The sequence below is a fragment of the Camelus dromedarius genome, chromosome 1 (assembly GCF_036321535.1).
Source record: "Camelus dromedarius isolate mCamDro1 chromosome 1, mCamDro1.pat, whole genome shotgun sequence".
NCBI lineage: Eukaryota > Metazoa > Chordata > Mammalia > Artiodactyla > Camelidae > Camelus > Camelus dromedarius.
Window position 1 is genome coordinate 75,983,684 of NC_087436.1, and position 15,840 is coordinate 75,999,523.

General features: G+C 37.9%; 1 protein-coding gene across 2 annotated transcripts in view; it reads left to right on the forward strand.

Moving 5' to 3' along the window:
- The window catches only part of BMP2K (BMP2 inducible kinase), a 119,432-nt gene that overhangs the window by 97,860 nt on the left and 5,732 nt on the right, over positions 1-15,840 (forward strand). Inside the window, exon 15 of one of the 2 annotated variants that reach the window (XM_010983316.3) lies at positions 730-840. The exons of the other annotated variant lie outside the window; for it this stretch is intronic. Coding sequence (XP_010981618.3) covers positions 730-840 — 111 coding nt within the window. The remainder of the gene's footprint in view (positions 1-729; positions 841-15,840) is intronic. 2 annotated transcript variants of the gene reach the window in all.

Sequence of the window (15,840 nt, forward strand, 5' to 3'; positions counted from 1 at the left end):
ACGTTCGTTGCTTATCGGTTGTTTTTCCATGCCAGCATATAAACTCCACGAGGGCAGGAGTCCTCTTTTTGTTTGACGTTGCATGGCTGTTGCCTAGAAGAGTGACTGGCACATACTAGATGCTCTACCATTTGCTGAGTGAAAGAATGAATTCTGTTGTTAAGGCTTTTAATTTAGTAGAGAAACATCTCCATCTTTGTATCTGCATGTGTGAGAATGGTTTAACAAAATAATATGAGAAATGAACAGTGACATATAATGAAGTAATGTGTAATGAGTTACTTTTTATTGCTATTGAGAAATAAGATTTACTTATTTTATGAATGAGTGACCATTTGCAATATTTTTTCCGTATGTATTTTTGGAGAAAGTCTGCCAAATACGTCTCTGTTTAGTAATCTGGGTTTAACTTCAGATCCAATATGTTACAACTGAAAGACAACTGGTATTTAAGTAAACCAAAGCAAGTCATTTATTAGGTTAATTGTATTTAGTGAAATCTAGCACTGTGATTATATTGTTAAACTCGGCTTCGTAGCATCAAATATGCATTAAACTCAGGACCACCCCCTAATACTTAAACAAATGAACTTTGAATCTAAAATTTTTCAAGAAGGCTATTGCTTTGTTTAATTTTCACTTTTATTTAACTGTATGACACTTTTTTTTAATTTAAAGATCCTTTTGTTTTTATTTTACTTTTTGTTTTGTTTCGTCTTATTTTTGCAGATAGGCTCGAGGAGAGAGCACCCTCAGATAAGAATGTAGAGCCACTTTCTGCTCCACATGAGCATCCTCCAGAAGATCCTTTTGGTTCTGTTCCTTTCATTTCTCACTCAGGCAAGTTACATATGTAACGTCATCACTATCATTAAAAAGTACACACAAGAACGATCACAAGAGCCAGAAACTTTATTCATGTAAAGTCAAAGTAAGAATCAAGTGTTAGTTACGGAAAATAGAACAGGAAATTATTTTAACCTATAGCCATTCTAGTCTTCCAAACGTTCTTTCCAGTGGGTTCTTCAATTTGTGCCTTTTGCCAACCCAGAAAAATGCAGATTTGCATAATGGAACTATAACTGTTTCTTTCTGCCTTGACTATTGGGTACTACTGAAAAAATTTATGCATGAAAATATCTCTCCCTTTTAATATTAAGATATGTTTAAAGACATTTTATACTTAGCTTTTGCTTAAATATTCTGTTTTCCTAGTTTATACATGCTCTTGTAGCCGCATTTAAAAAGTATTAGTGATTTTGTACTTGTCACAATTTGTGATAAATTACCTACTCTTTTCTTCTTACATCCTTGTTTTGATTTTAAGCCAAAATGTAAAAGTTGTTATTATCCACTATTTAAAAAATATTTGTAATAGTATTTTCAAAGTAATTACCCAGTTAGCACTGTCGAAGATCCTAGGATGGAGTTGGACACCTCTTTGTCATAAATGGATTCGTCTGTGTATATGGTTATAGTGGAAAACCTGAGTTTAATCTTAAAAAAAGGGAACTGTATTGGAGGAAATCATGCTTTGCTAGAAGGTAAAAGTTTTGTTTCATATATTCAAGGTAACTGTCAACCATGTTCTTTGGTTCTGTTTCTTTTATTTCTCACTTGGGCAAGTTACATATGTAACATCATCACTATCATTTAAAGAAATATGTGCGAGAGGGAACAACAAAAGAAAAATGCATGAATGTAACGCCAAAATAAGACATAGGCGTCCGGAATTTCTGATGAGTACATTGAGGCAATGTCATAGCCTTTCATCATTCAGATTTGGTTATCCAGAACATGTAGCACAGTAACTAAGAGTGTTTCTACCTACATACTTTCACATTCTGTGTTTTTACTCTCTGACATTTATTGAAAATAGTCCTTTTTTTTTTTTGGTCATTTTCTGTTCATTTTCTTCCAGTTATCTTTTTTGTGAATGACATGATATCATTAACTGGGGAAGACAGTTTTCTGTGTCTGTTTTATCTGCATAGATGCATTCCCTCACTCCTCCAATACCCTAGGTCATAAAATGTTACCTTTTAAAAAAAATTCTAATAGTTCAGATGGTCTTCAAAGGCTCTCCAGAACACGGTGACTTCGTATTGATCGATTTGTGGCAGAAAGCGGGTTCAGCGCTAGCTCTCATTCATTCTCTGGAGGGAATTGCATAATCCTTTGGGTTTGCACGGATCTGTATGACGTCTTCTCTGTTCTCTAATAGCTCAGAAAGAACCTGGGGAAGTGAAGAGTAGAATCAGGAATTAGAGTAAGCCTCACTGATTTGCCTTTTTCCCTGGACTACCTTATTTTGGGGTTGGCCTAGGATTTTTGAGGTTAGAAATACGCTCACAGATTTGAGCTTGATTCCTGCTGTTTTTTTCCTTTTGCTGTGTTTAACATCTTTATTAGATTTTAAGCTTATTAAGGGTTGAAAACATGAGTTTTCTTTGAATCCTTCCCCGTAGCTAATCCAGTAAGTACATTTAAATATTCACTGGATGTATGAACAAAGTATGACTATTCCTAAAAATTCACCGTCCTTAGTGTTAGGTCAATGACCATAAAAATGTCCTTTGATATCAGTGCTACCCCTCCAAAAATATTTTTAGATTTAGTGCTAATATGAACGTTGGAATAGTTTGGTTATGAAAAATTGAGTACATAGGCTTGAATAAAGGAGATAATGGTCACCAGAGAAATGTGCCTTCAGAGAGAAGAAAAGATGATCACTTTGCTATATTAGCATTGTTAATTTATTTTTATCAGATTCAAAATACATAATTAAAATTTTAAAAATCCCAAAATAACTTACTGCCACTGACCTGTTCATCACCAAGCTAGAAATACTTTGTTATAAATATTTTTTAAATAACAGTAAACTATTTGAAGGCATTTATTTTCTTCTAATAGTAAAATAATTAAATCTCTGAAACAAAAATTAACTTCTTCATAAGCTTTAGGAAAAAATTGGAAAAAGAAAAAGGATTTCTACCCAATGAAAATGTCTTGCACCTGGCAGTGTGAGCATCTGGAGATTTATAGGACTAGGACAGAAGGAAGGTAAGAAACTAGGTCTAAGTGAGTGTGTGTTTGTGTACAATACAGAGTGATGTGTATCTGATAAGCCAGCTTACTTGAATCTTGAGAGCTGACAATTACTGAACGTAATTTAATTTTGGGTAAACCCCATAGAGAATAAGATAAATTCAGTCATGAGGCAGATGCTGTAAGAATTTTAGAGGCAAAATGCATTTAAGAAGACCCGCTGTCCTGAATCTAGTGCTCCTCACACCGGCTTTGTGAGTTGTGTTCTTTTTATTTTGAAAGAAAAATTTCCATTAAAACTTTTAATCTTAACTTTGAAATTAGAATGGATTAGTTTTTACTTTGCTTTTCTTCAGTTTATCATAATTTTATAAAATTATTTTTAACCTAAGTTTTTAGGTAAAAATAATGTATGTATCTGCTTTAAAAAGTTGGATTTAACAAGGCTTATACTGAAAAACGTCATTTCTCCGCCTGCTCCGTCCCTGTCCCCTTACCCTGTTCAAACTCCCTAGAGGTAATATTTCACTTCCGACACTTTAATATGTATGACATACTTATTCTTCAATTTCTTACTTTTTTCTTCAATTTTAGATAATATCTGCAGACTTCCTATTATGGAAAATGATGGTGGAGATTAATTACACTGTTAGCACTCAGCCAGAATCAGAAGCACATGTCCTTTCCCTGCCTTCCAGTACAGCTCTGACACAGTTGTTGGTTGCCAGTGTTCAATGTGTACATTTTCTGAATATGTAAATATTTGTCACCACTGAGGTCCAGTATGCCATGATAACATTTCCTTTCTTCTCTAAGGTTTTATTTTTCCTGGAGTTAATTTTAATGATGTCTATAAAAATGACTGTGTTTTTGTTCCCTTGGTTTTCTATGTACCCTGTCGTTGATTCATCATCTCCGCTTAGAAGTGTAAATTTCCTCCCAGTTTAAGGTGGCTGTCGTTTTCATTTTTGCTCGATTACGTCTCCCATGGAGCTCTGCAGTGGGAGTTGGTTGCTTCCTGTGTCTGCCACACACATCATCCTAGTGTTTCCTTTTACCCACTGATCTTTCTGGGAATTCTTGGATCTCCTCTCTTCCTCCTTCTTGGTTAGTAGAGCAACTCCTCTAGTAGTTTCTTGAGAAAGTATATATACATGAGAGGAAAACTTTTAAACTTTGCTGCCTAGAAATATCTTTTTTTCCCTAACCTAGCACTTGACTGATAATTTGTCAGGGTGACTAGTTCTATGTTGGACATAATTTTCCTTGTGAATTTTCCTGCTTCGTTGAAGTCTAGCTTCCAAAAAAGGGGGAAGGAGTTGCAGCTAGAGGAATGGCTGCCCCGTGGGCTCGTAACCCCAGGCCCCACACCTCTGTGGTCCAGAGGCGAAAATACCTGCTGCTGCTCCTTCTTAGCCGTGTGTACTGCGGATCTGCTACCGTCAGCAGCCTGCCTTAGTTTGTCCAAACAGATGCATCTTTCTGTTTGTTGCCTTAGCTATGATGTCACTTTCAGACTTTTTAGGAAGCTTAGCTGAAGATAATATTTTGGTAGACCTTGTCTTAAAATGAATCAAATCTAGCTTTTCTTATTTTTAGACATTTCTTTATGGGCAAAATTAAATTTTATAATTACTCATTTATACAGAAATCAAGTAATTACACCAAGAATCTGGTGCTGTATATAAAGGGAATATCTTAGTCCATAAATTGGTATTTTAATTATAATGAGATTATATATGCCTTCTATTGTAGGTTACTAAACTGATATGAGTAGGGAGGTGTATCACAATGAACAATTTACTTTGGAATGATAAAGCCTGGGGTATGAATCCTAGTTCTGTCACAGATTAACCATGTGATACTGGGTGTGGCCTGATTTCTTGTAGGGTTTCTTAAACTGGTGATAATATTAGCTATTTGATGAGATTATGAAAGGACCAAACGAGAAAATGTTATACACAGACACACAAACATCCTTGGTGTTGGTTGCTGTTGTGATTGGTGGTGGTGGTAGTGTTATTAAATAGTATTGTTCCTACTTACCACTAAATTCCAAAATCTTAGTGTTAAATAAGTTTTGTAGCTGCTCTCCAACTAGTAGTACAGAGTTCCAGTAATAACAGGCTAATTAACTGAATGAAACCTTTCAATAAAGTGGAGAACCTGTTTGTGAAGCTGTCCCCTACCAAGAGCTGTTTTAGTGGTGCCATTTCTGTTTTTACTAGAGCATTAGCTATCAGTATTCAGGACAGTGTCCACATAAACATCATGTTAAAAGCATGGTGTCTGTTCCCAGTCCTGAAACACACCCAGCCTTCCTTCTCCCTGAGGCATCGTGCCACAGTTAGTTTGTATACTAACGTGGGATGTGTGGCTCTGTGAATTACAGCGTAGACCATCTCACTTTAATAAACACTCTCAACTTCTGAAACACACCGTATTTGAAGAATTTTGTCACTGAAATTTTAGATTTCTTGTATTGCAGTTCATTTTTAATTAGGTTTAGTGAACTTCCCTCCCCTACTCTCCCAAACTCCAGACTTACCTCCTGTGTCATGTCATCTGACAGGAAGTGGAATTGAATTTCGGGTTGGGAAAGGTCACATTAGATATAGCAAATACTTGTTGGAACATAAATTATTACAGGTTGTCAGTCTAAATGCTTATAAGCCATGATGAGGTGTATTGTTTATACCTTTAGATTCTAGTAATTCTTGAAGATGAAGAATTTTTCTGTTCCAGAATGTCAGCAATAATGGTTACCATTTATGGAACTCTATTATATACATACAGTGGAAACTGAGGCTCAGAGAGGGGGTCAATGGCCTAAGATCAGATTGTTTATAAGTAGGAATCCAGCTCTGTCTTATGTTAAATTCTGCTCTGTAAATAGTAGCAAAATGAATAAAGGTGTTAAGTGGCCTGTTTCAAATAAAAATCTACAGTAATACGAGTAATGTAATAGAAATGCTGGTTTTATGGCATTTTTAACGTGGCTGGCAAATACTGCTCACAACCAGTATGATTCTCTTCTTACACACAGGCCTGTCATTTGGCCTGACTTCAGAGAAATCGTACAGATTTTGATAAAACCTTCTAATCCACTAATCCTTGGGTCTGGCATGGTAAATTGCTGAGAAATGATGGCAGGCAGTATGCTTCCAATTCTAAGTGAGCTGTAAAGTCTTCCAGCCCCTCCCTTATACCCTAAATGATGAGACAACAGAAGGCATGTAATTACAATAGCAGTTTCAAGCCATTCATCCCCTATAATCCGATAGCAAGAAAAAGAACATCAGAACAAAATATTCTTGAAACTGGAAGCTTCTTATATGATTAAAAACGTACCACCTGTTTTATAACTAAAAGAACTGTCCTCTAAAAGATAGAAACCTGATTAGAAGAAGGTAATACGAATGGTATAATGCAAATATGCTCCTCTCCCCACATTTTTGGGACATATTCTAAATATTTCAAATTTTTGGATATAGTTTATAAAGTTTCACTTATGTAATTTACGGATACATTTGCAATATTTATTTAAAATAGTGTGGCATGAACTAGTATCTCATTCTTTTCACAATGTATTTGTTTTAAAAGATACTAATAATAAGTGTATGAAAGCCTATGAAAATTGATATAAATTTTAGCTTTTAAGTTTGGAATCCTCTTTTGGACTGTGCAAGACTGTCATGTCTTTGAAATTTTAACATCTAGAAATATCCTTAATGAGAACTTGAGCATGGAATAGGTGAATTCGTGTTCTTAAATTCGTTTGGTTAGGTAAGCTGGTTCTTCAGAACCTCCCAATTGTTTTTATGTTGTCAATCATTTTCCCAGATCACTAGAATCAGGATTGGTACATGGGTTTCACAACTATTAAAGTGAATGATAGGCTTCTTGAAGTCAGGAAATGTCTTGTCTTTGTATGCTGTACAATACCTTGATGAATGAATTCATTATCAATATACTTTGATAATCTAATATAAACTTTCTCTCTCTCACACCTTAATAGTTAATGAACTTTCACTAGATAAGATGAATTTTATTAATGTTCAGCTCTATCAGGTAAGTCCCATTATTGTCCTTATTTTATATATGAGGAAGCAGGGACTTTTCTGGAAGTTAATCTTCCATATTTTGTAAAGTTGAATATTCATTTTTGATAAAGCCTTATAATATTTCTAGAACTTAACCCTACAGATTGTTAAATACTTAGGTACAGCGTATTCAACAAATAACTATTTGCTGAAATAGAAACAATACTGTGCTCATTTTATTAGTTTTTTTGTTTGTTTGTTTTTACTTTTCAGAGGTAGCTTTGTAAAGGGGATACAAAAAAAAACACAGGACAAGTATGTGGTTGTATTTTGTAGAAGGTTGGTGCTAAGCTATATTGAATGTTTGCTGGTAATGATATTCTACTGGTAGTTGAATTGTAGAATTTACAGGTGAGAGTTTTAAACTAGTGTCATCAGCAGAGAAATCACTATGGCCTTAAACTTGGGCAAGTCATTCAGCTTTTTCCTAGTTTCAGATTCTTTATGTACGAAAAGAGATTGGACTGTATCTTTAAAAATCCCTCCTTGTTTGTTTTGTTTTGTTTGTTTTTGCATTCAAGCTATAGTTGAAACTATGAAACAGGATGAAGGAAGAAATGGGAGGAGAAATAAGAAATCCAGGGCGTGAGCTTTGGTTGCATATCTTTGATTTGGTAGGAAATCATAACAGTGATCGGACATGGAAAGCAAGGGGAACATTTTTGAAGATGTGGTTAAAAAGACTGAAGAGGAAAGATTAGAAAACCTTCCAGAGCATTTTCACCTTGATGTTGTGGGAGCCTAAATGGTGGGGAGTTCAGAGATACTCTATGAAAAACCCTTGGCCCTGCATTTGTGCTCAGGACAATCTTAGTTACGGTCCTCTCTAATTCATTTCTCAGTACCATGGGCAGTATATAGTGAGTACTCTGTAAATCACTATGAAATGATGGCGTGATGCATTAGCAGTAACAGTAATTGAGCCCCCCTTGCTGAGCCCCTGCAGCGTGCCAGCACTGCTGTACGCACTCGACGTGGGCTCTCTCATCCCGGCTGCGGCTCTGTGAGGCGGATGCCATTGTTACTCCTACTTTACAGAGAGACAGTGAGACACCAAGTAGTAACCCGACTTCAGCTGAGAACACAGGTCATCAAAGGACACTTTCATTTAGTATCCTCTGCTCATGAAGGAAGGAAAGTGTGCTATATATTTTTAAATAGACAGTTACCAAACAGTTAATTTGGAATTCTCACTTATTTAGTGAATGCCTGTTATTTTACAGACCGTACTGACCAATTGAAGCACTGCTTTAGTTGGCTTTGAACTACTACCTTAAAATTGTAAATATGAGGTATATGAAGCCATGAAGCAGTGAGAATAAGGAGAACTTTCGTGTGTAAATCAGTACCAGTTCTCTTGACACTTAGTGACTTCCATGGCTCTGACTTTTTTTTCAATACTTAACCAGGAATTTCCTCAAGAGACAGCTTACCTGCTACACAAGAGAATTTAATGCTTAATAACCCATCATTGCTGTTCTTAATGATTTACCCAAATCTGCCTTGTCTATGTTAGTCACTCACTTTATTCTCAGGATTTGGCTCTGGTTGGATTTTGGCTGTTTGCAGCAAGCAAACCCAGCCTCCAAAGATGAGGACTACTCAAAAAGCTGAAATTTTTACAGTCTGTAGTTCCAAGGCACATAACAGAAATAAAAATATTCTGATTATAAGCCATCAAAATACAATATCCTACTGTATTTAGTTTGAGGAAGGAAGAGTGCCCTACTTAGAACCAAAAATAAAAATTGGTCAGCATTTGAAATTTTACAATGCTTTACCAAAATCAATTAATTGTGAAAAAATGCAGCAATTGAGGTATGATCCTGGGCACAGTCTAGACATTTGTTTATGTTTTAAGTACATGTTCCTAGTGCTTATTGTAAATATTATAGCTCCCTTCTGCCTCCCTGAAAACCAGCCATTTTTATGTTAATAATGCGAATCTCACTAAAGATAGGGATTATTAGGATTTGGGATATATTGAATTAAAAGGCAATATATTTAGGCTATCCTTTTGGGAAATTAACTTAAGCAGTGAAATAATCCCGATTTAAGTTTCATAGTAAATCAAATGTGTAATATTTACTCTAACAACTTGGAAGAAACAGTCTGGCACCAGGAGCAAACAGTAGGAATATCTGAATTTTTTTTTGTTGTTGTTACAGGAATATGTTTAGGTGAAGAAAAGTTGATGGCACTCAGCCATGAGGTTGCTTTTTAAAAAAAAAAAATTTATTGAAGTGTAGTTGATTTACAATGTTAGTTTCAAGTGAATAGCAAAGTGATTCAGTTATACATATATATACATATATATTTTTTTCTCCCCAGATTCTTTTCCATTATATGTTATTACAAGAAATTGAATATAGTTCCCTGTGCTATATAGTAGGCCCTTGTTGTTAACCTATTTTATATACAGTAATGTATATATGTCAATCCCTAACCCCTAATTTATCCCTCCCCACCCTTCCCCCTTTGGTAACCATGGTTTGTTTTCTGAAGTCACATTTTAAAGCAACATACATTGTACATTTGGTAACTAACTTTATAACTTGTAATACTTATTTTGACAGTCTTTTGTGCCTATGAGACAGGACTAAAAGTCTTAGAATATGTTGAAATAATTTTCATTTTGGTGTAATTCCTATTTCCTTCTCAGTTTTTCTGTAGTTTGACAATGAGACTACAACGAATCTACAGAAAGTGAAACCTCTTCTCGGATTGTTGTCACTTGTAGCTTTGGAACTTAGTTTTTCCCCAGCAGGCGGTGCGGCAGAGATGAGCACATGAACTTAAATTGTGCTTCGTGCCGCTGCATGTCTAAGTTGCACTCAGTATGCTGGCGGAGAGGTCTCCTGCTGCTCTGGACCCTACACCGCTTTGTAAAGGAGGGGAAGGATGGAGAAAGAAACATTTAAGCAGTGTCAGGATGGGTTGTGAGAATATAGGAGAAAAAAGGAATTTGGATAGGTATTTTTGATCGCCTTATTTTAGTTTTATGAAGGAGTGACAACAAAGAAGTAAAACCAGTCAGTCTACACCAACCAGAAATTTCCCCAGTTGCCCGTACTTTTCAAGGGTGTATCTGAAACCATGAAGATGGGATAGATCACTGCATGTATCTCTTCTCGCTCTATTTGAAAGCATTCTTTCTTTTACTGTGCTCTCAACTCTGGCTATTTACAAATCAGAGATACAGTTTCTGGGATCCAGATTGCACCCTGGTGGTGTGTGAATATATATTTGTTTGCCTCCTTATTTTTGGGCAGTTCTACAGTGGACCGAGCCACTCTTGAATTAGCCATAGATGTGTACCCTCCTCTCCCCTCTCCATCCTCTTCCCTCCCATTTAGATCTATCTTCAGCCATCAAGTCCAGAAAAGTTGATAGGAAATTGGAGAAGGATGGCTGAGATAACTGAGTTGGGCCTTGCCCTGGAGATGATGACAGTGAACTTTATGGAGTGCTCATTACGTGTCAGGCACTATTTTAAGTCCTTTCTTTACAACAATCCTACAAAATAGACCTGTTCTTATATTATTCTTTCATAACATAACAGTATACATATTCCTCATGTATGAGGGAGCAGAGTAGAGGATTTAGCTGTGATCTTATCAGAGACTGTTACTGGGTTAACTTTGTTAGCTGAGTATTAATTGTTCATAGGGAGAGAATAACAATAAATAGATAAACTGAAATTATTATTAACAAAGAGGGTTTTTTGGCGATAGTTTTTTTTCCTTTCAGAGAAAAAGTCCATGATCATGGTTCCATTTAAAATGCTGAAAAGCTAGAAACAACCTGGAGGGTCTATAGGTAAATAGTTAAACATTATACATACAGTGTTTCTTCATGTTTCTGCCAGAATTGATAGTGGACTATACTGATATCTGTAAAGGTGCATTAAAAATGGTAAGTGAAAAAACCCCACAAATTTATATCCACACTCACCATTTAAAAAGTAGATCTGCATAGCACTTTACAACGAAGACAGGCATATCTGTATCAATACAACTTTGAGAAGCTGACAAAGGGTAGACAGAGTAGGAAGTAGAAAGTGAGAACTGTGCTTTGGAGAGCAGAGTTGGGCAGCTGGGTAAAGGAAACGATTGCTTTAGAAGACTGGGCTTAATGTAAGAATACAAAAAGAAGGTCAATTGAAGGACTTTGTCCCATTTTTAATGTTCCAGAAAACTTCCAGGAACAGAACTCTCTGCCCTAGAAATGGAGTTTGTTCCAGGGAAATTGTAGAGTAGCATTTTTCCCAAGTGCTTTTTGCAAAATTGTTTATAAAGGTTAATAGGCATTACATGTAAATAAAAGTGTAGTGAACAAATTTGGGAAATCCTAGGTTTTATAAAATCAGATTCTTCTGTGTACCTTTTTGTGTCAGCACCTATAATATGATGAGCACCTTCCAGGTAAGGGGGGAGGCACATTATAAAGTGCAGCATTTCATAAACTCAGCAGCCTGAGACCACAAGACTGTTTGGTTCTTGGAATAGTGTTCTGCAGAAGAAACTTTAGGAAGCATATGGGAATGTTCCTGGAGGTGTCCATGAGCAGGCATGAGGGAGCATGTTGTAGCTCTCTGTGGGTAGGGGAGTAGCTTGAGGACGTAATAAGTTAAAATATATTTTAGAGGGACTGTCCTGATGTGAGGGATGGGTGCAAGTCTTTGCCATTACCGTTTTTGCTTTTGAACACAAATTCATGAAAATAAATGCAACGGCTAAACTAAAAGCAATCTTTGTTTTTAATATCAGCAGTACGCTCTATGGAGAAGTCAAATGGGAATCTGCGTGTGATTTGGTTCTAATCTGTTAGGATTTAAGATAAGCTCATTATAAATATGTAAAGATACAGTATGTAGCTCTTGGCTGGTTTCAAGGAACTGGCAGATAAAATAATGGATGAAGATCATATTTGTATTCAAGTATAAGCTGATGGAATTCTCCACGTCTTCTCTCCCCGTCCCTCCTCAGCCCCACTGGATTTCCTTCCCACTCCCCACTTCAAGGTTGCCAGCGACCTGCACAACCGAGGAGAGCCAGTGGCCATTGTCTGTCCACAGTTCGCTGACCTCTCTGCATCACCCAGCTCAGTGGTCTGCTCGCTCCCCTGGCACTTTCTTGTTTGCTGTTCAGGTTCCTCTGCTGATTTCTGAATGTTTTATACCCGGGGCTCAGCATTGGATCACCTTTTCCTCTTCTGTCCTCTCCTTCTCAGGGATTTCCTTCAGACTTGTGCCTCTCTTGACATACCCTCTGCGTACTGGTGACCCCCAAATCTGTTTTCTCCAGCCAAGAACTAGCCATTGTGCTCAAGACACAGATACTTGCTTGCGCTTAAATGTCTCATGGATACCTCAAACTTTGTGTCCAAAACCAAATTCTTGACAGTCTCCTTTACTTCCCAACATATTCTTTACTCACCCTTTACTGTCTTTACGTGTTAATGACAGTACCGTCCATCCAGTTTTCCTCTCCAATCTCTAATTCTGCCACTTCTGTTTTCCCTGCTGCAGCGCCGTCCAGACCACCACAATTTTAACTTGAGTCACTACAATTTCCTCTTCCCTGATCTCCCCACTTTTGCAGCCTCCTCGTATTTTCCTACATAGCAGTCAGTTATCTTTTTGAAATGTAAATTTGATCATGACAATTTAAGTAAGTCATAACATTTTGAATAAAGCCTTGCCCCAGCTCCACACTGCACACTGAATTTAGAACGAAATCCAAACTTCTTATCATGGCCTTAACGAGACCTTCACCATCTGGTCCTTACCCCTCCCTTTCCTGCCTCGTCTGGTCCAGTGTTCCCCTTGCTCCCTGTGCTCTAAGCACATGGGCCTACTTTCAGTCCCTCAAGCATGCCAGCCTCTTTCTTGACTTGGTCCTCACACATGCCGTGGCTTCCACTTGGAGCAGCCGTCTGTCTGTCCTTTGCACGGCCAGCTCCTTCTCATGTAGCTGCCCAGACACTCGTCTCCTCAGGGAGGCCTCGGCTGACCGTCCAGAGTGGTGTCACGCACCCCTGCCCGCTGCCCCGCGACTTGCACCTCTGCTTTGTTACTTAAGAGCACCGGTCACAGCTTACGTTTACTCAGGCTCTCTGAACTCCTGAAGGCAGAGACCATGTTTATTTTATTCACCAACGTATGCCCAGTGGACAGCATGTAGAAAAGTGCCCTGAGAAATGTTCTGTTGAATCGAGAAAATGTGAGTGGCTGAATTCTGAGCTGAAGACATCTCCAGATGTAAAGGGTTTCTTTTTCTATGTAACTTGATTGTGTTCTGAATGTACTGGTGTGTGTGTAGCCACAGCTGGGCGCTCAGAGTAGTCACTGTTTTATTCAACAAAGATTGAGCACAGTGCGAGGGTAGAAATGATTGATACACGAGGTAAATGATAAATAAGGCCTGTATCTCGAGCTCATAATTGAGTAGGGAAAACAGACAAGTAAGCAAATAATTGTCATACGGTGAAGCTACAATTAAGGCTTGTACCAGGTTCATCAGGGGCACCATATATGGGTATTTTTTGAGGGGTGCCTCCGAAGGGCTGTGACATGGGCTGGGTCTTGAAATACAGCCGAGCACACTTGGCAAGTCAGTGGGAGTGGGAGTGCTGGAAGGACTGCGGACTGCGGTCCTGTGTTACAACGGCAGCGAGAGGTTAAAACAGCGAAGTGCTCCTTGCTGCCTGAATTGATTAGTTTCCTGTTTCTGATAGCAAACCTTAAGGGCTTAGATAGCAAGAGAGCTCAAAAAAAAAAAAAAAAAACAAAAAACAAAACCAAACCTTTATCCAAATCAATGCCGTGCCTGAGTTTGAGCAGGGAGAGTTCAGGTGTGGCTATAATGACAAATACCTGGGGGAGACAGCAGAGTTTGAGGCTAAGGATGTTGTAGGACAGAATCCATAGAAGGGCCCCCGGGCTGGGCTGAGGGTTGGGACTTTAGAGAGACGCTGAAAGGTTTTCAACAGTAGCCACGTGATGAGTGTTTCAGAAGTCATTCTGGTGGCAGCATAGAGGGGCGGTTTGCGGGACATGGGACTGGAGGCAGACAGCTGAGTTCAGCGGCTGAAGAGCTGCTAGATGAGGATAAGGAGGGAATGAAATCAACAGCCGGCAGAGGGACAGGAGGGAACGGCTTCCAGAGACTAAAAATACTTGTTTGGTAGGAAGAGGGAAGATGATTTCCAGATTTCTGCTAGTTTGCAGAACTTGGTAGATGAAAGTGTTCACGAATTTAGAGGGAACTGGTGAGGAGCACATTTTAAGAGGAAAGATCTCTTTTGAAATCACTGAGCTGGAAGTAATGGTAGGATATACATATTCATGATAAGTATTAGATGAATAGGGCAGATGAGTATTTAAGGTTATATATTAGAGATCCAGTCATTACGGTGTAAATGGCAATTAACACACAAGTAGTTAGGACCCAGGGAAGGGCATGCAGAGAGAGAGAGAGAAACAGCCAAGGACAGAACCCTGGGGAACACACATGTTTAAGATGTTAGTGAAAGAGAAGTCTCTACAAATATAACCAAGAGGGAATGGTCAGAGGTGAGAGGAAAACAGTGCTGACTTTGAAAGGGAAGGAAATCACTCAGAGGTGCCCTATGCCACAGGGACCACTGTGTTAATCATGGGAAAGCAATGGTCCTTCCATCATAAGCTAATTAGTTTCCATGACTAAAGACTACTTCCAATCCTAGCTAAGTGTTTTGAAAATATCTGATCTTACAGGAGGAGAAGGGATGAATGGATATGTGGTTGGATCAATTCAAATTGTTCCCTACCTCTGGAAAATCGATATAATACACCAATGTATTGAGAGAGCATTATATTTTCATGTAAATATGCTATCTATATATACCCAACAATGAAATTGCAAAGCAATGTATTTGTTTGATGGAATTTTATTACCTATCATACAGTCAACATACCGACAGTTGAGGGTTTTATTTTTGTTTTGTTTTTTTTAAGAGGGAGTGTGCTTTTAATGTAACATATAGTAGTGTGTGATGGTTAAGGGAAGAGGTGTCATCTGGGGAAGGCAGATGTCCTTGGTATGGCCTCAGTTCAGGACCTGGTCCTTAGCTTTGATCAGGCTCTGGGGATACACTCATGCTAACCCAACTCATAAGACACTTGTTTACAAAACAAAAAAAAAAACAAACCCAAATGCCAATTTTAAAAATTACAGTGAAACATATAGCTAAGCAGATAAGCTATTCATGCTTGTTGATCTCTGTAGGAAAACTTTATAACAGAGTTGAAATATAAAAAGAAGATTGTTAGGTAAGCATGGAATCTGAGCAGGGCATTTGGCTGGATAATCTTATTTTGAAATGGGGGAGAAAATTTGCTTGTGTGTTATATTCAGAGTCCTGTTCTGGACGCTATAAATCAGACAGCTGTCAGTGAGGGTCTGTTATGAGTAGGTGATGTGTGGGATACAGAGACAAGTAAGTCTGTCTTTTCTGAAGGACCTGTTCATCGACTTGTGGCCAAGTGCATTCCCTAAGCCTAAGGACAAAGAGCTACCAGTATGTCTTCCTCCAAGGGAACTGCTATGCGTGCTCTGTAATGCTCTGTGTCAGTACATACTGTTTACTGGCAAATGGTTTTTGAAATGCACTGGAATGATATAATCATTTTGCTTTGACTCTTCAG